The sequence below is a fragment of the Callospermophilus lateralis genome, chromosome 10 (assembly GCF_048772815.1).
Source record: "Callospermophilus lateralis isolate mCalLat2 chromosome 10, mCalLat2.hap1, whole genome shotgun sequence".
Classification (NCBI taxonomy): domain Eukaryota; kingdom Metazoa; phylum Chordata; class Mammalia; order Rodentia; family Sciuridae; genus Callospermophilus; species Callospermophilus lateralis.
This window is the reverse complement of record NC_135314.1, coordinates 42,850,777-42,869,385: the sequence shown is the minus strand read 5'-3', so window position 1 is coordinate 42,869,385 and position 18,609 is coordinate 42,850,777. Positions and strand designations below refer to the sequence as shown.

Below are 18,609 nucleotides of genomic sequence, written 5' to 3'. Positions count from 1 at the left end.
GAGAGGTTAAGAAACCCATCTGGAATCACACAACTGTCAATTGACAGAGCCAAAATGTAACCCATGTCTCTGCCTCCAGCCCATATATATACTTTTCCAGATACTACATTGTTTCTCACTTTTCAAGTGGGTGCATTTCAAGGGCTGCAACATGAGCCATCAAACAGACCCCAAGTTCCTACTGCTTGCTCTGATTGCCTCATTACAGAGCAAGACCCAATAAGAATAATGAGAGAAGTGGGTAGATTTATCAGAAAGCAGAGTGAGGACTGTCTCCTTTCCCAAGAAGAGGTTAACAGTTGACCAGGTTAATAGCTAGCACTCCTAGTTGGTTGTGATTAAAGGTGGAAGAGACAGAGTATATTTTTAAATAGAGTAGGGAAGGAAGGTGACTGGAATTTCTTTTGCCAAGGAGTGTGGTATGGTTTTTTCTTTTCTTTCTTTCTTTCTTTTTTTTTTTTTTTTAACAAACCTGGCTCAGAGACAAGATATAATAATACTAATATCCAACACTGATGTGCCAGGCACAGCTCTAAGCACTTACAAGATAGAGCAGTAGTGGGAGATTTCAATTATTCAAACAACAGCTGGAAGTTTAATTTTGCTATAAGTCTAGCATCAGCACAAATCCCGATTTGCCTCACTGACTCATCTCCAGAGTAGGATCTGGCATCTGATGCCTGGGTTTGCATCCTAGCTCGGCTGGCTGTACAGTGGCAAGTTCTGTGGCCTTGAGCAAGCACCTTTGTCCCAGGAGACCTGTCTCTTGAGGGTAGCAATAGTGACTCACTCCTTCATTGTGTTCATGGGAGGATTCCAAGGGGTATTGTAGGTGAAGGGCCAGCCCCGCACCCAAGGAAGCTGTCACCATGCATGAGCTGCTGATGTTACGTCTTCCAAGTAAGGGTGCTGTTTCAACCAACATAAATTGAGGTGATGTGGAAGTAATGATGACTAAGAGACGACTTCTGGTCTAGGAGAAGATAAGGAAAAGGAGACAATGCTGGGCTCATTTCAAGAGTGTGGAGAAAAGTGTGACTTCATGAACTCTAGCCTAAATTCCTAACTAGGAATATGTGTATGAAGGATAGAAGGGTAGAGGGCATTCCAAAATAAATTTCCAACTAGTCATTAATCATATTGAGAAGAAAAAGGAAAGGAGTTTGCTTTGGGTTTTTAAGTCACTGTGACAACAGCAGGGAGCTCTAGCTGAACCCATCCTCTAAGGGAACTTGTGCACATACACGCAGAAACAGGGTGTGTGCAAGCACCTGGGTGTGACCACACAAAAGCAACTCACATCTCTGAGCCTGGCTCAGGCAAACTGAAGGCCAAGCAGAATGACAATGTTCAAAGCAAAACAATAACAAAAACGTGGAAAGCAACACTCAATAAGGACTCTGCCGGTATGGAAGAGTTCTGTCTTTTCCAGAGTAGTAGCCCTAAACTAAAAATGAAAGAACAGATGCTGAAGCCCAGTGTAAATCAACAGAGACTTAACTGACCTTGGGAAATACACATACATTTGAATCCAAGTTGCTGGACAATCCTCTAGATGTTATTCAGGGCCCGGGAATAACAATTCTAGAAAATGGAGTTGATTCTATCTAATGAGAAGCAAATAGACATGTCCCAGTTTTCAAAAATAAGAAAAGGGAATATTCTGGAAACACATGGATATATTTCATTCCTATCCCTGGCAAGATTCTAGAATATGTAATTAACACAGATATTAGTGTGTTAATATGAGTTCTCTTATTTCTTTCCTTTTAGAGGTCGTAAGGGAGTCATTTAGAAAATCTTATTTGATCTCAGCATAATGTCTTATGCTTTGATGGAAAGAACACTGACTTGAGGTCTGGAGACCTGGATTTTAATCTGTTCTACCATTAATTAATTAGATAACCACAGGGAAGTTTCTTTCCCTCACCAGGTCTCATTTATGAAATATGGGACATGTTCTCTTAGGTCCTGCTCACTAAGTTCCTTGATTCCACTGTGTAATGAAAACTGGGCTGGTTAGATACAGTTCAATCAGAATGTGCAGCCCCGATAGAACAGTCACATTCTAAGGACTGCCCGTGTACCATGAATGGGACCAAGGAAAGGAACTGGTCCCTGGTTTTGCCTTATGTACTCATGTTAATGACTTAATCCCCAAATGATAAGAGAGCTAGGACCAAGGGTCACAAAATGAAGATTTGATTGGACTGGAAGAGTTTGGGACCTTTTAAATTATCCAAGTGTCTGGAGGTCTGGAGTTGAGAGGCTGCATCCGATAAAAGTCAGATGAAATTAATTAACATAAATGAAAAGTTCTATGTCGAAGCTATTTTTTTTAAAGACTGCACAACTGGGCATGGTGGCCTACCTCTGTAAGCCCAGCTACTTGGAAGGCTGAGGCAGGAGGATCACAAGTTCAGGCCCAACCTGGGAAATTTAGCAAGACCTTGTATCAAAATAAAAAAGGCTGGGAGCTTAGCTTAGTGCTAGAGCATCCCTGGGTTACATCCCCAGCACCCTCTGCCCCAGGGGAAAAAAATCCTATACAAGTGCAACTTAGGGAAGAGCTGGCTTAGAAATAGATCATGGGATAAAGGTTCAGGTGACTGAGATGACTACCCATTTAAACTGAACGGATGCCTTCATCTAGCTGTTAATGAAAGGGCTAGCATAGCTATCTTTGTGGGTAATGATACGGGTAATGGTACGGGTATTGAGCTCTGACATGGGCTTTACACATTGTCTCATTTCTGGGGCATGACAGTGTCATAGAATTCCAGCCCTGGTCAGGGCTGGTCTCATTGCCGCCTGCCCCATCAGTCCTGTTTTGGGTGTTATTCTCAGTGCTCAGGGTCTTACCAAGTCGGTTGACAACAAACTGGAGCATGTACAAAATAGGACAGCCAAAATGAGAAAGGGTCTGAAAACCAAGTCCGGCAGGAAAGGGTTAGGAGAGTGGACAGACTCAATTGGACAGGCTGCACAACTGCTGTGGTGTGGAGGGAGGAGGCAGAAAGGAGTCCTCCAGCTTAGGCTCCGACTGCCTGCTGTCAGATCTGTGTGTTTCCACGGTCAGTCATGTGCTGTTGAGCAAGTGACTTAGCTTCTTCTGTGCCTCGGTTTCCCCATACATAAAGAGAGGTTAGTCATTGTAGTTTATCATGAAGATAATCAAGGAGATGTGTATAAAAGCTAATGTGGCACATGGCAATGCTTCGTCCATATGCACAGTGATGGTGGTCGATCATCAGTGTGGCTGCTGGGCTGCCCCTATGGAGGAGAAAGGACGTCATTCCACCTGGCTTCAGAAAGAAGAACAGGACCAGTGAGCAGAAGCAAGAAAAAAAGAGAGAATCTGGGTCCATATAAAGAGACCTTTCAAATTATCCACATGTCTGGAGGTCTGGAGTTGAGGGGCTGCATCTGATAAAGAGTGGGAACTCTCTGCAGCCCAAAGGCAGCACCATGGATCTCTTTTTCTTCCTTCAAAGCTACTAATAACATCATAGGGCCCCACCCTCATGACCTCATCTCATCCTGGTTACCTTCTCAAGTCCCCACCTCTTAATTCTGTTACAGTGGCAAATAACTTTCAACATGAGTTTTGGAGGAGACCTTCAAACTTTAGTAGTCAGCAAACTTTACAGTGTATAGTAGATTTTTTTGTCATATGATTTTGACTTTACTTTTCTCACAATAATCAAGATAAAGGGTATGGACTTTGTAGTCAAATTCTCCACATTTGAATCCCTGCTCTGTTATTTCTTAGTTGTAAACTTGGATATTGGATAATATAGTTCATCCAGTTGGTTCTTCCAAAACATAGTAAATTACCCACAGTCCTAAGGAATGAGGATCAGAGCTAATGAGGCTATATATATGAGACATACAAGTTCAAGCCTTCTGGCCTTTCATGCCTGGTGAGAAATCTAGTGGTAGAGATTGGTTGAATAAAGAAACTCTGCAAGTTTATGTGTCAAATTTATACTTACAATTCAGATATGAAAGACAGGCAAATTCTTAAAGACTTCCAAAGACAGGCAGGATAAAATAAGAGGGAACAGAGGAAATAATAATTTTTATTCTTGTCTTTTTTTTTTTTTTTTGTACCAGGAATTGAACCAAAGGGCACTTAACCATTAAAGCCCTTTTGTGTGTGTGTGTGTGTGTGTGTGTGTGTGTGTGTGTGTGTTGCTGGGGCTTGAACTCAGGGTCTTGTGCATGCGAGGCAAGCACTTCACCAACTGAGCTATATATCCCCAGCCCAAGCCTTTTTTACTTTTTATTTTGAGACAGGGTCTCTCAAAGTTGCTGAGGCTGACCTTGAACTTGCAATCCTCCTGTCTCAGTCTCCCAAGCTGTTGGGATTATAGGCACGCACCATTAAGCTGGGCTTTTTTTTTTTTTTCCTTCTGCTTTTGTTTGTTGAATATATACTCTGTGTTAATTTCTGGAATCGATATTCCTATACATATTTATAGTGATTAGGAAGGGGCAGAATTGATGATAATGAGGTTGAAATGGAGAACTGTTTGGCAATTAACTTGGGAACTATCCCTAGAGCATTTCTAGACCCACTGAAGTCTTGTGCTGTCTTCCCCAGAGCTGACTCAGGACTGGCTCCCCATCTCACTATAGTGGTTAAAGCATTAGACCTACTTAAGATTTGGTTTCTGACAATGGCAGGGTGGTAGCTAAAAAGACCCCCCTCCCCCACACACACTTCTAGAACACCTTAGGTTGAAGTCCACTGGCTTTTCTGTCTGTCCCCAGTGTGACGGAGTGGAGGTGGACCTGAGCAACATCTTCCTTGAAGGCATTGCCATTCTCAACATTCCCAGCATGTATGGAGGCACCAATCTCTGGGGAGAAACCAAGAAGAACAGGGCTGTGATCCGGGAAAGCAGAAAGAGCATCACTGACCCTAAGGAACTGAAATTCTGTGTCCAAGGTAAGCCAGACATGAGGACAGTTGTTCTAGACCATGTCCCTGTGGAAGGTGGGCCAGCAAAGCATCTCAGGACCTATAGCAGGCTCTTCTGTAAGGTCTGACAGCCCTCCAAGGACCTGGTGCCCTGGGAGTGTGGTGACCCATCATCCCTGGTGTTGCAAAGCTTACAACCTAATTGAGAAAACAAAATTTCTAATAAGTGGGGGACTGATAGTTATCAAACCAGGGGACTCCATAAGATTAGATGTCAAACGCTGCTCCTGTGGTTATCAGAGTTCTCCAATGTCCATATCCAAAAGTCAATTCTCAGCCCTCATTTCACTTCACCTTCATTCAGACCCCACGGATCACCCCCTTGTCCTGGAAACACTTAGTATACTTGGCTTCGAGGACTCCACTTACTAGTCCCTCCTCTTCATTCCCTGTTCTCTTGGCCTTTTGATGCTAGAGGGTCCCCAGGCAGGATCCTAGATCCTCTTTTCTGTCTGTACTTGTTTCCTTGGTGATTTCATCCAGTTGTGAGGCTCTATTTAAATATCCCATGTGAGCCCATGATGACTCCAAGCCAGTCTGGCCTCCTGATGTGTCCCACATCCTTTCCTGCACTTCCCTGGAGAGGATAACGGACATAGCAAGCTCCATGTGTTCGAGGCTGAACTCCTCTCTCCAGCCCATCCTGGGGTAACTCCAGCCTCCATAGCCCTCTAGTCAAAGCATTGGCACCACCTTCCATGCCTCTTTTGTGTGTGTGTGCATGTGTGTGTGTGTATGGTGCTGGAGATTGAACCCAGGGCCTTTGCATGCTAAGCAAGCAGTCTACCAACTGAGCTATATCCCCAGCCCCCTCCACACCTCTTTTTACCTCACATCTCACACCCAGTCCATGAGAAAACCTACGAGCTCAACTTTTCAAAAACATCAGGGTCCAGCCACTTCTGAGCCACTAACCTTCTGTGTCCTGTATGACTGACTGCAGGTCCTCTGCTCCTCCCTGAGCTGAACACAGTCTGTTCTCACCACCACACCAGAGATCCCTGTAAAAACATTAGATTAGGACACTCATCTGCTCAAAATCATGCTGTGGCTGAATAAAAGGCTAAGGTCCTGCAGTGGCCAATAGCCCCATATTGTCCGGCCTTCCGCCACCTCCCAGACCCCATCTTCTGGGACTCCTTCCTTCACTTTCCCTGGCTCCTATACACAGTGGGTTGCTTCCATGAACCCATTATTCATTCACTCTAGAAAAACCAGGCAGTATACCTCAGGGGCCACCTGCTGGGCCCTTTGATTGTAACCCACCAGAATATAGAAAGTGCCCTTAAGATGACTTTCACTCCAACCCCTTATGGGCTACCTCCACAAAGATCTGAACAGAGATTCAGGCTAAACTTCTGGCACCTTGGTTCCTCTGTCAACTGTTGGATCTTCCTGGGTTCTCAGTGGCCTGGCGAGCCCCAGGAAAGAGACCATGTTGCTGGTGTTCTTTGCCAGCAGCCATGGAACTGGGTTCTAATCCAAGTGTGGCTACCAGTCTAGTTCTTGGCATCTCAGATTTCTTTGCTGTGAAATCTACATCTCGGGGCTGGGGATGTGGCTCAAGCGGTAGCGCGCTCGCCTGGCATGTGTGCCGCCCGGGTTCGATCCTCAGCACCACATACAAACAAAGATGTTGTGTCCGCCAAATACTAAAAAAATAAATATTAAAAAATTCTCTCTCCTCTCTCTCCTCTCTCTCACTCTTTCTTTAAAAAAAAAAAAAAAATCTACATCTCATGTAAACCTTTGATAGCTGGGTGGATGGGGTTGAACTAGATCATCAGTTCTTAATCCCGGCCTGCCTGTTGAAAATGACCTTATCCATCTCTGGGTTGGTTCCTAGGAAGCTAGGTTTGTCTTGTGCTCCCTGGATGACCCTGGTGGGCTGCCAGGTTTGAGAACCACTTATAGAGACAGACACATACCCAGAGTGTCTTCTAGCGTTCTGTGTTCTCTGATGTCCCAGGATATAATTGCTAAGATTGGATGTAATCCCACCAGTAGGAGACAAAGCTTGGCTGACCCTCGGAGGGCGGGGTTCCTTGCTTCACACCCATCTTAGACAATCAGGTTGTTATATTCCAGGGCGAGGTCATCAAGAAAGATCATCTCCACACTTTGTCCTTTAAGAAGACTCAGGAATTTTTGTGTCTGTTGCCCTCTTAAGGCCCTTTTCTTTGGCAAAATGAACTTTTCAATTTGTATAAATTATTAAACGGAATAATGCATTCTTCCTTCCTCCCTTGGCAGGGGAAGTTGTGGGTGCTAGCAGAGGGTGGGGGAAGCACTGGAGATTGTAAAACGTTCCTGCAAATTTTCCCACCCTGGTGATCTCAACCCCCATCCTGGCGTCCAGCCCTGTCAGAACAGAGAAGGGAGTGAGCATAGCAGAGCCCTCCCCTCTTCCCACCCCAGGGCTTGGGGAAGCTACTGAGGTCAGGTTCTGGTTAGGACTCAAGGTCAGCCTTCATCTTCCCCTTAAATGTCTGATCTTTAAGTGTCTGATCTTCATCTTCCCCTTCTTCAAGAGAGAGTGAAGTATCTGCTGATCATTCTTGACCGTTATGTACAGGAACTCTCTTCCACAAATCCCCCTTTCCTACCCCCAAAAATGTGCTTTCAGGGCTAAAAATGAAGCCACTTCCTGTTCTTTAGATGAGGACATGAGCTGATCAAAGTGGAGGCCAAGGAGGGGCCCTGGCTTCTGGGCTTTGCAGAGACACCAACCCTAAGCTTCCTTCTTATAAGGGCCACCATCTCATATAAGTTGAGTTGCTAATGGGAAAAGCTAACAGCACCTATTTTAGTGGAAAAGCATTGACCTGGGAGTTGGGAGATCCAGGTTCCAATCCAGACTCTGCCTCTTACCATTGTGTGTGACCTTGGGTGCATCCCTTCACCTTCTTGGATCTCAGTCTTCCTTCTCTGTGAAATAAGTCTAGCAATCACTGTATACCTCATCAGAATTGAAGTATAGTCATATTTTGGTCAAATGGATTTGGGGGACAGAAGTGTATACAATTTTTTTTTTTCTTTTTTCCATGACTTTTACCCCAGGATTTATAGGCTGGGAGGGAGCTGTCTCTCTCTCTGCAGGGTCTTCATTTGTTAGGATTTCTTCCTCCTTGGAAGTTTCCCTGGGACTGGAGGAGAGGGAGAAGTCAGGAGAGAATAATGGGAGTGAAGGATGTGCACACAGGAGGTAGAAGAGGGAATGGCCATAGAACAGGTTGCGGTCAGGTCTCTGATAGTAGATTCGTCTTTCTCGGAAAAAAAACATTCGAGTAAGAAAGTCATGGAATGCGTTCTGTAAACTCATTGGCTGGTGGAAAAGCAATAATGCACACAGAGAAGCACCCGGCTTGCAGCTGGATAACCTGGGTTTAATTTTTGGCTTTATGCTTTCTAATTTTATAAAAGCTTGGAAAGTTAAATTACATCCCTGAGTCTCAGCTTTGTCATCTATAAAATAACCATGAAAATATCTAGCTTGTTATGAAGCTGATACATGTAAAAGCCTGGACCACAGTATAAGCTCAAACTTTGGGGAAAAAAAAAATTTCTCTTCCTCTTTAATTCCACTTTATTTTTTTAATGAATTAATTTATTTAAAAAATATATATGTATATGTATATACACCACAAACACACACCACACACACACACACACACACACACACACACACACACACACGAGGTTTAACCCAGGTATGCTTTAGCACTAAGTCACATCCCCAGCCCTTATTTATTTATTTTTTAATTTTGAGATAGGGTCCCACTAAGTTGCTTAGGGCCTCACTAAGTTGCTGAGGCTGGCTTCAAACTTGTGATCCTTCACATCAGCCTCCCAATTCCACGGGATTATAGGCATGCACCCAGCTTTAATTCCATGTTAGGAATTTTACCTGGCTTTAATTCCATGTTAGGCTGAAGCATGCCAGTCAATTTCTGGCTTTGAAGTTCATGTCTTTAGCATTATAATCTACCTACATTGCCACTAGGAAACAGCAGAGCTCCTGCAAACCAACCCAACTTTTGTCCTAGCTTATTAAACTTATACCATCAATTGTAATTACTGTTTCCTTTTCTAGACTTTTCAGATTCCAAAGATGGAGGCCTGGGGCATTAATCTTTGTCTCTCCAGTGGCTACCCCCAAGCAGTTACTCAAAAAAAGAAAGAATATTAGATGAGTGAGCACATGACATGGGTTATTTTTAGTTTTTGTAACAACAAAAATAGTGTGAAGTAATCTTTTGTTTTTATATTCCATTGTGGCTTGCAAATAATTTTGCATGAATTAGTTTAATATAATCCTAACCAGAAGCCCATGAGTAATGTCATACCCAGCCAATTTCATATCCCATTTCGTAATTGGGAAAAAACAGAAGCCCAGAGAAAGGGCAGGACATATGTAATTTATGTCCAGGGATAGAATCAGAACCAAGACCCTAGCCTAACCTCCAGTGGCTAGTATCCATCTAGAAAATTTATTAGGCTACTGAGTGTAACGCAAACACCAGGCTCTCAGAAATAGGAAGCATTTAGACCCTGTCCAAAGAAAGATTCTGCATTTATTTTTTGAAATTCTACTCCTCTTGCAAGGCGAGGTTTAAGGGCCATCTCCTCCTGGAGCCCCAGAAGTGAAACCAGCCTCTAAATTCTTACAGCCCTTGCTTTTGCCTTTTATCTCACCAGCACACTGATCATGGGTTGCCCTGTATCAGAGGCAGGAAGAGATGTGTATCCTCACACTTCTCCCCAACCCATCCCTAGAAAAGGTGTTTGTCACCTGTGTCTCTTTCCAAGCCTACCACCCCGGGCTCACAGTGCTCTATAGAAATGTCTGTTGGAGGGAGGGAGAAAAGGGAAGGACTCTTCCCTTCCTTCGGCCAGCACTGTGCGCATGCGTACAGTAGATCTGGAGCAGGACAGGAAAAACATGAAATGAAAATTTGGGAGGAAAAGAAGTCTTAGAAAGAGTTAACCTGTGCATATTTGTGAGGTTAAGAATTCAGTTTTGTTACCGCTGTTGACCGGTGACGAGTCCTTGCTTCCCCAATGTTGAAGAATAACACCAGAGAAGCAAGCCGAGAGGCAAGGTCAGAGTGGAAAATTAGAAGTTTATTCAAGGACAGCAGAAAAGACTTCTCCCGGAGGAAGAAGGGGACCCAAGAGATGGAATCCAGGGAAGTGCGGTTGTCTCTCCATTCTATAGTTTTCGGTGATGGAATGTAGGTGGGAAGGCCTGAAGGGCTGGGACACAGATGGGCCAAAGAAGTAATCTGGGCACTTCCAAGTCAGCATCTTCAGGTTTGCTGTTCATTAACATTTCTTTAGGATGGGCTATCTTCAGATCTGTTGGGGGCTGTTTCCTGGACTTCATTAACATTCCGAGAGTTGCTAAACTTTTCCTTTCCGGGAATTCATTCTCAACATGGCCTCCATTTTAGATTTCACACGATATTAGACCCGATTTACCTAACTACACTGACTACCTAATTTTAAATCTGGCTTCAGTTTCACGGAGCCATTAGAAACTCATTTGATGAGTAAGATATGCTAACCATCTTCTCATAAGTAATTCAGATAGAGCTCAAAGGACCTGCGTGTGAGGAAGAGACTCACCACTGAGAGTTCAAGCCCCAGGCCTCCCTGCAAGCTACAGAACCTGGAATAAGCCAGGACCCTCTCCAGGTCTCTTCAACATTTACCAAATGGAAGAATTCAGCATTGTTTTGAGGGTTAAATGAGATCATCCTTGTAGAGCACTTAGAAGAGTGCCTGGAACTTGATGAGCTCTTAATCAACAGTAATCAGAATTATTGTTTGATAATTAGCATGTGACCCCATTTAGAACTTTACTCTTTTGACTTCTGCTATGGGAATTGGTCTAGAATAACCATAACCTACCAGTGGCTAGAACAGCCTGTAATCCTAGGGCTCTTTAACTGGCACTGCACTCAACTGTGTCTGGTGTTGCTGCCAGGGTGGGGATGACTCCTGAGCTGCTGTCCAGAGAAGTAAGGTGAAACCAGAGAGAGCCACGCCTTGAATCCAGGTGAAGCCCTAAGCTGGACCAGTCCCCAGGAGGTTGAGTGAACCTGGGAGCTCTGCCATTGTTCCTCTGTGGCTCCAGCCCAAAATGTAAATGCAAGACCTCCTACATATTTTCTCCAGTTCTTCATTGAGCTTCACACCTGCTGAAGCCAGCCTCCATGCTGTGCTCCCCACACCTGGCCCCTCTGGTTACCACAGATGTCATTTCTTGTCATCCTGTTTGAACTGCAAATGAGTGTCCTGAACACAATTCTAAACCAGTAGGGCAGCATCTCCCTAGACTGTCACTAAATAGTGTTTGCAATTGTTCTTAAGCAAAGACAAGGAGACAGACACTTTGGGTATAGGGTTCACTTTGAGTCATTTTTCCAGTGGTAGAAACAGGTTTTCTGTCAGTTCATTCAATATATACTTAGGAAGTACCTAACAAATGCTAGGCACCAGGTTTGGTAAACAGGGTTCCCCTGTAAACACAGGGAAATGTCAAACCTGGCTTTAATAAAATAATTCCATAGATAGGCATATGATTAGGGACTGTGGTAAGTGCTAAGAAGAGTCACATGGCTACCCAGGAATGGCAAGGCTAGCCAGCCTATGTGTAGCTTGCAGGTATCCTGTGGCCACACTAACCTGGCACAAACCAACTGACACAGGTATTCTCCAGGCACATGCCTGCAGCTATCAGATCTGCCCTCCCAGATGTGGAAGCTCTGTCTGGGAAGGGGGAAACCTTTCCATTGCAAAGCCCATTGACTCTGCTACTGTGCAAGGTCGTGTAGTTTTATCACCAGCACTCTGTGCCCACACAGATTTTAAAAATTGCATGAACTATGCCCTCCATCCTAAAGCAAGGGAATGGGATGCCAACCAACCATCTCTCAGTATCACACTCCACAGCAAAGAAGGAGAGAGAGCTCAGCTGAGACACCCCAAATAATTTTGAGCACAAGGGTTCATTGTTTCTTGTGTCTTTCTTGTCACTTTTATAAAGCCATAACAGAAGGTGCTCTTGGGGGTTCAGGAGCTGTCCAGGGTTGTTCCCAATTTTCCCATGCAATGAGGTCATATAGGGAGCAATGGTTAGCCAATACCCTTTGGGGTTGAGAGAAAATTAAAATGTTCCTAAGTTGTGCACTTAACAGAGGTCACTCTGCCCAGGTCTCTCTTGTGGATTGAGACAGATCAAGGCAAGTGACTCCTAAAAAGTCTCAGGGGTCTGGGGGTATACACTAGAACTCCCCTCAACGCTGGGAAGTAACCATGGCAACATACGTGTCATTCCTGCTAAATATTTGCAGACCTATAGAGAGGTTGCTTTGCTTTTCATAGGAAGTCACAGCTTGGTCATTCAGTCCGTCAAGCAGCCCACACTGTAATCAATATGCCCCAAACTTGTCATCATCCCCTCCCTCTTTACAAACCCTCTCCCTCTCCTATCCCCCACTGGCTCCCCCACAGCCACATTTTCCCTGTGGTTCAGGCTAAAGACCCAGGGTCATGCATTTCCCCTCACGTGGTGTCTTTTCACCAGACTGTGAGCTCCTAATGGAGCTCAGATGTCACAGTGCTTCTGTACCCCTGTGCCTGCCAGTCTCTGAGACCTCAAAGGGGTTTACAAATATCAATTGACCAAAAGCACCCAGTCAGGAGCACATGGAGCGGTGAGGTAGGGAATTTTTTTGAGTTGGTCTCGCAGCAGAATGGAATTTGTGTGAGCAATGCTGTCATGTCGTATCCCAGTGCCTCTCTGCCAGCATCAGCCTATGTGGCAACTCGGCGGGGGTGGCGGGGAGGGATGCCTCCCATCCTCCCTCTCCCCTTCCCTGAAGCCCCTCTTGATCCCGGCTAACTCTACATCAAGCAGTAGCTGTGGTCTGTTTCCACAGACATCTCGTGGCATCAGGCAGGAGCTGCCCTGCTAGACTCTGCAGGGTTAGGCCAGGTATGTTTTTACAGCTTCCAAATGAAGGCCACACAAAATGGTTCTCAGACGCCAGTTACTATAGAAACGGTGATGTTTTCTATGTAGTATTGAAACACCAGAGTCATAGGCCTCTCAAAGATTTGGAGATCATTTTGTCCTCTAGATAAGGAAAGAGAACCTGCAAGATGAAGAGGCTTGCCCATGGCCACATCCAGACTGAAACGTAGGTCTTTTAGCTCAGAACGGTCCTCAGACCTCTCAAGCAGGAGCCAGCAAAATTTTTCTTTTTTTAAAAAAAGAGAGAGAGAGAGAATTTTAATATTTATTTTTTTAGTTTTCAGTGGACACAACATCTTTGTTTGTATGTGGTGCTGAGGATCGAACCCGGGCCGCACGCATGCCAGGCGAGCGCGCTACCGCTTGAGCCACATCCCCAGCCCAGCAAAATTTTTCTGTAAAGGAATATGTTAGCACAAATGACGGACACTCATGAAGGCAAGAGATGGGAAGCAAACCTCAGGTCAGCAAGCTTTGCTTTATTCAAGATTCAGCGGCTGAGTTAATTGGTGGAACCTGGCGCATAGGACTGAAGCAAGGGTCTGGGTTATTTAGGCTTAGTGAAAGGTGCAATAGGAGGGTGATTCCTGGGGTTCATTGTAATAGGGTCCGCAGGGACAGGAATGCGAGTAGGGAATTTGTTGTAATGGGATCAGCTGACCCATTAGGGTGGCGGTTCAGGTGCCAGTCAGGCGCAGCTCCTTTTGTGTTCCTTCACTCTGGCTGAGGTCTGGGCCTTTAAATGACAAAAGCTTAGGGAAAAGATCCTTGGACTTATTTTCTATAGTAACTATTAAAATAATTAGGTTTTGTGTACCATACAGTCTTTGATGCATCTACCCAACTCTGTTCACTTAGCATGAAAGCAGCTCTAGACAATCTATAAATGAATGGGAAAGGCTGTATTCCAATAAAACTTTATTGACAAAGACAAGTAGCAGGGTGGATTTGGTCCTCAAGCCATGATTGACCATTTCCTGCACTAGATCTTCAAATGGCCTGTGAACCAGGAGCACAGGCTTTGCCTGGGTGTATGTCAAAATGTGAACTCCCAAGGCCCACAGAGTAGATTCTGCATTTCCACAAGATCTCCCGGTGGCCGGTGGACACTGATATATGAGAAACACTGTGCTATTGGGCCTGGCTACACTTCCTATGAATACCAAGAAAGAAATTTTATATATCAGAAAAATGAAGCCCAGGCAGGTTTTAATTGACCTACCCCAGGTCAGTTGGTAGATCTGGGACTAGAGCCCAAATCCTAGTATTCCACACATGGAATTTCTTCTACACACACCAGAGTACCCGCCCTGACCCCACCCCAACCTCCCCATTTCTGGCTGGCCCTGACCCAACTCAAATTCACTGGGAATCCAAGGGAAGCAGTGGGGCATTCTTCCCCAGGTGACTTATGAATGAAAAGGACTGCAACTCCAGCTGTGTCTCCTCTCCAAGCCCAGGGAGGGGCGGACCTGGTTGAAATGTGCCTCTTGAGGCTGCTCACCACCTGCAGAGGGAAACTTGCTCACACAGGTTCAAGCCAGAGTGAGCTCCAATTTTATTCCTGCCTCCGGAGGTCTGATGCTCAAAATAGAACCACAGAGCCAAGGAAGCTTCCACTTTTCACACAAAGAAGAAAATTCTAGATTAGGCTCCTTAACAAGACTAGACACCTCAGTTTTCCCTCTTCTGCTTGACTGCTCTTGGTTCTCAAGCCAGTCCCTCTTCTCCTATAGCAGCTCTTGGTGCATTTAACATTGGGCACCTCCTAGATCCGTCCCATGGCAAAACACCATTCTGGCCACAATTTCTGCTGTCTGAATACTGGGTTTCTCTTTCTTTCTCTTACTGGAGGCAGGAGGATCTTGAGTTCATAGCTAGCCCAACTCAGTGAGACCCTGTCTCTAAATAAAATACAAAAAAGGGCTGGGGATGTGGCTCAGTTGTTGAATGTCCCTGAGTTCAATCCCTGGTACTTCCCTTCCTCCGCAAAAAAATTTTTTGACTTAAGTCAGTTTGGGCTACCATAAACTAAGTGACTTAAACCACAGAAATTGATTTCTCACAGTTCTGGTAGCTGAGAAGTCCAAAATCAAAATGCCAATTTGGTTCTTGGGGAGGGCCTGCTTCCTTGTTTGTAAGCAGACTCTTTTCCTGCATACTCACACAGAAGGATCATCTCTGTCTCTTATAAGGGCACTAATCCCTTTCACAAGAGCTTCATCCCCAGGACTTAATTACCTTCCAAAGGTCCCCAAATTGGGAGCCAGGGCTTCAAATATGAATTTGGAACTGCTATTCAGTCCCTAGAAGTATTTAATCTTCTTTACCTCACACCAAATAGTTAATCAACCTACAAATAAGTACTGGTATTGTTCATTGAATACCTAGTTATGGGACAAAACTATTGCATATTTAATTATTTAATTCATTTTATGTCTGAGGACATAGGTTCAGTGGAGTTAAGGGATTAGACTGAAATCACACAAATAATGTGATAGAGCCAGACTCACACCTGTTTTTAAGTACCCTAAGATGCCCCAGGTGCTGCAGAGATGAAGCCTGAATACCACGTGGTCCAGTGCTCAATAAGTTCACAATCCGCTTGTGGCCAGCACAGTGTTTTGCTGTGGGATGGGCCTCAGGTAGTGCCTACCGATTGTTAATACAGGCCAGTGGAGTAAGAGAGTCAGTGCACACCATAGGAGCGTGAGTTTTAAGAAAACGTGTTTCTCCTTTAGAACTTGATCCCCAGTTACTGAGGACTGTGCCATGCACCTCATAAGCAACCAAATATTTGATTGAATGAATGAACAAGATAGAATGTATGTGTGCTAGTAGTTAGAGTTGGAAAGGATTTGAAAAGAGAGTGAATGAGAAAAAAATGGAGCATGGGCTGGGACACTAGCCCCCAGAAGTGGTGCAAGTTCAGAAGACTAGGAAGACGGACTGTTGAGTAATGGCATAGAGTTTGTGCACAATCCTGTGAATCCTAGGAGGCTAATGCAGAATGTACATTGACAATTCTAAAGATTTGATTTGGGAGTCAATGGTCCAAAAGGAAGAAAGGACAGAAGACATCAGTAAGTGAGGGATAGACAAAGAGGATACTGCTGCCTGCATATCAATTCCTCCCTCCCCACAAAGCACCCAATAGAATCTCTGCTTCTTTGGTGTGCAAGTTCAGCCTTCTGCCAGCCTCCCGGGCTAGGGCACACCCTATTGCCAGAGCCTCCTGTTGGCAGAATGGATGCCTTCAGTAGGGACCTGTGTTTCTTTCTACCTGCAGTACACTGCCAACACAATCTCTTCCCATTTTGGTGCGTGTACCCACTAACCCCAGAGAGTCATAGGAGACTCATCACAGGTATTTCTCCAGTTGTTGGATCAGGATCAGCCAGAAATGGAGAGGTAGGGGAAGGTACTGTGTGTAGGAACAGAAAAAAATTCCTAGGTTTGGAAACTAGCACTTGGGCTATAGTCCCAGATCTACCAATTAATGTGACCTTGAACAGATCAGTTAACCTCTCTGGGCCTCATTATTCTGAACTATAAAGAGTCTCTCAGTGGTCCCTATGGTTTGAATATTTATCCTTGCCAAAACTCATGCTGGGATTTAATTGCCATTGTAACAGTATTAGGAGGCGGAGTCTAATGCGAGATGTTGGTGTTAGGTGCTTAGGTCATTAGGGTCCCACCCTCATGAATGAATTAATGCTATTATCAGGGGAGTGTTATCTTTGACCTATGATTGATTTGGTCAGATCCCTGCAAAGTATATATAAGCTCTGCCTGACATCAGATTTAAGTTGAATTGGAAAGCTCATCACTAATTGATTTATTATATACACTATACCTGGGATTGAAGCTTCTTCAGCTGAGTGGGTAAAGTAATTCCAGATAACACATCAGCTAGCATTTTATCTTCAAGCCAAAGAACTCAGCCTTCCTTTTAAGATCATGTTGCCACAACGTCTTCCTGAGAGGAGTGGAGAACAGGCTCACCCCACTCCACACTCACCTCCCAGTCTGCAGATGTCCTGTCATCCTAAGGCACTTTGTCTCTGCCTCCTGACCTTTAATCTGAGTCTCTTCTTTGAGTCAGACAGTCTGGGTTTGAATTCTGGCTTTACCCCACACCAAATGTGTGATATTAGGCAAGATTCTTGGCCTCCCCTGGACTTCGAGGTTTGTTTTTATGTTGAGAGAGTAGTTTCTAACAGTGTTGCCATAAGAATCAAAAACAAATAAAAACTTTGCCAAGCTCCAGACCTGCCCCAGAGTCTGTGCCCAGCAGTTGTCCTCACTGGAACCACTAGGTCAAATTCCTGTAGCTCCACAGCCTCCGAGCCTCACCAGACATCTCACCCTTGGATTCTCCCACAGGCATGATGAAATCAGACCCTTGGTGCACAGCCATATCCAGCAGAGCCTTTCTTCCTGAGAAATTTTCTACCATGCAGCTCTTTAGACACACACCCCCTCCCTTCTGAAGCACCTGACTCCTCCACAGAGGTTTAGAAGCCCTCCTCCCCCATATTCTGCTCCTTCATCAGAGGCCTGGCCAACCCCAGAGGATGAAGCCACATGGAATGGGGTGGGGTTCACAACTTTCCCAACCCACTCCCACACAAGCAGGCCTGGGGGAACCAAGGACAATATGGCAGTCACGTGCCGCACTGAACTTGCTGGGGATTTCTCCTCCCTCCGTGTAAGGTTGCACGAGTGTTCAGTCTTCTGCTCAGCGTGAGGACTGCTGCCAATCTGCTCTCAACCCAGACAGTCAGGAAACCAACCCCACCTTGGCTGGAAAAACTCAAATACCCTTAATGATAGAGTGTGTTTACCCCCAGTGGAGGGAAACTGAGGCTCTGAGGAGGGAAGGGGTTGTATTTGCTCAAGGTCACATGACTAGACAAAGCCAAAACAGAGTCCAAAATTCCAGCCCCTGCCTGCAGAGTCAGCCGTTGGTTCCCTCTCTCTCCATCCCTGCCGTTGCTCTCTCCCCAGAAAACTCTTGGCTGCTTCTGCTTCCTACCCATCTGCAGCAGGATCATGCAGAGTCAAAGCCCACTTGAAGCCCTCAGGTCACCTTTAGGCCTTGACCCTGAGAGTAGAAGAAACCTTAGTTCCCATGCAACAAAGGGTCGATGCCCAGCAGGACCAGGGATATTAAATCCATGCATAAAAGTTTTCCAGAGCCCACTCTGCTCCTTGTTTCTCTCAGGAACAACCCCACCCTCACCACAAAACGCACGCGCGCACAAGCACACACACACACACACACACACACAGCAGCAGCACAGAAAGTAAGGAACTCATTTTTCAAGCAAATGACTGGGCTTTCTTCATGTTTTCGATTAAAAAAAAAGTAGGGGCACTTCACTTGCTAGGAGGGGCAGTCACCCTCAAGTCTCAACATCTCAGTGTCTTTTGCCCTTTACAATGTCTCTGCTTTTTCTCTTCCTCAGAGCCCTCTCCTCCTTGTCCTACCCATCCCTCCTCCCCCATGCCCTCCTCCTCCTCCTTCTCTGTTACCTTCTGTGAGTTACATTAATTACCATCTACGGAAGGCCATGCA

At 45.1% G+C, this 18,609-nt stretch overlaps 1 protein-coding gene across 5 annotated transcripts in view; it reads left to right on the top strand.

Moving 5' to 3' along the window:
- Window positions 1–18,609, top strand: part of Dgkg (diacylglycerol kinase gamma) — a 157,056-nt gene that overhangs the window by 115,315 nt on the left and 23,132 nt on the right. For all 5 annotated transcript variants that reach the window (XM_076867246.2, XM_076867243.2, XM_076867245.2 and 2 more), the window contains one exon: window positions 4,777–4,954. In XM_076867246.2, the coding sequence (XP_076723361.1) occupies window positions 4,777–4,954 (178 nt within the window). The remainder of the gene's footprint in view (window positions 1–4,776; window positions 4,955–18,609) is intronic.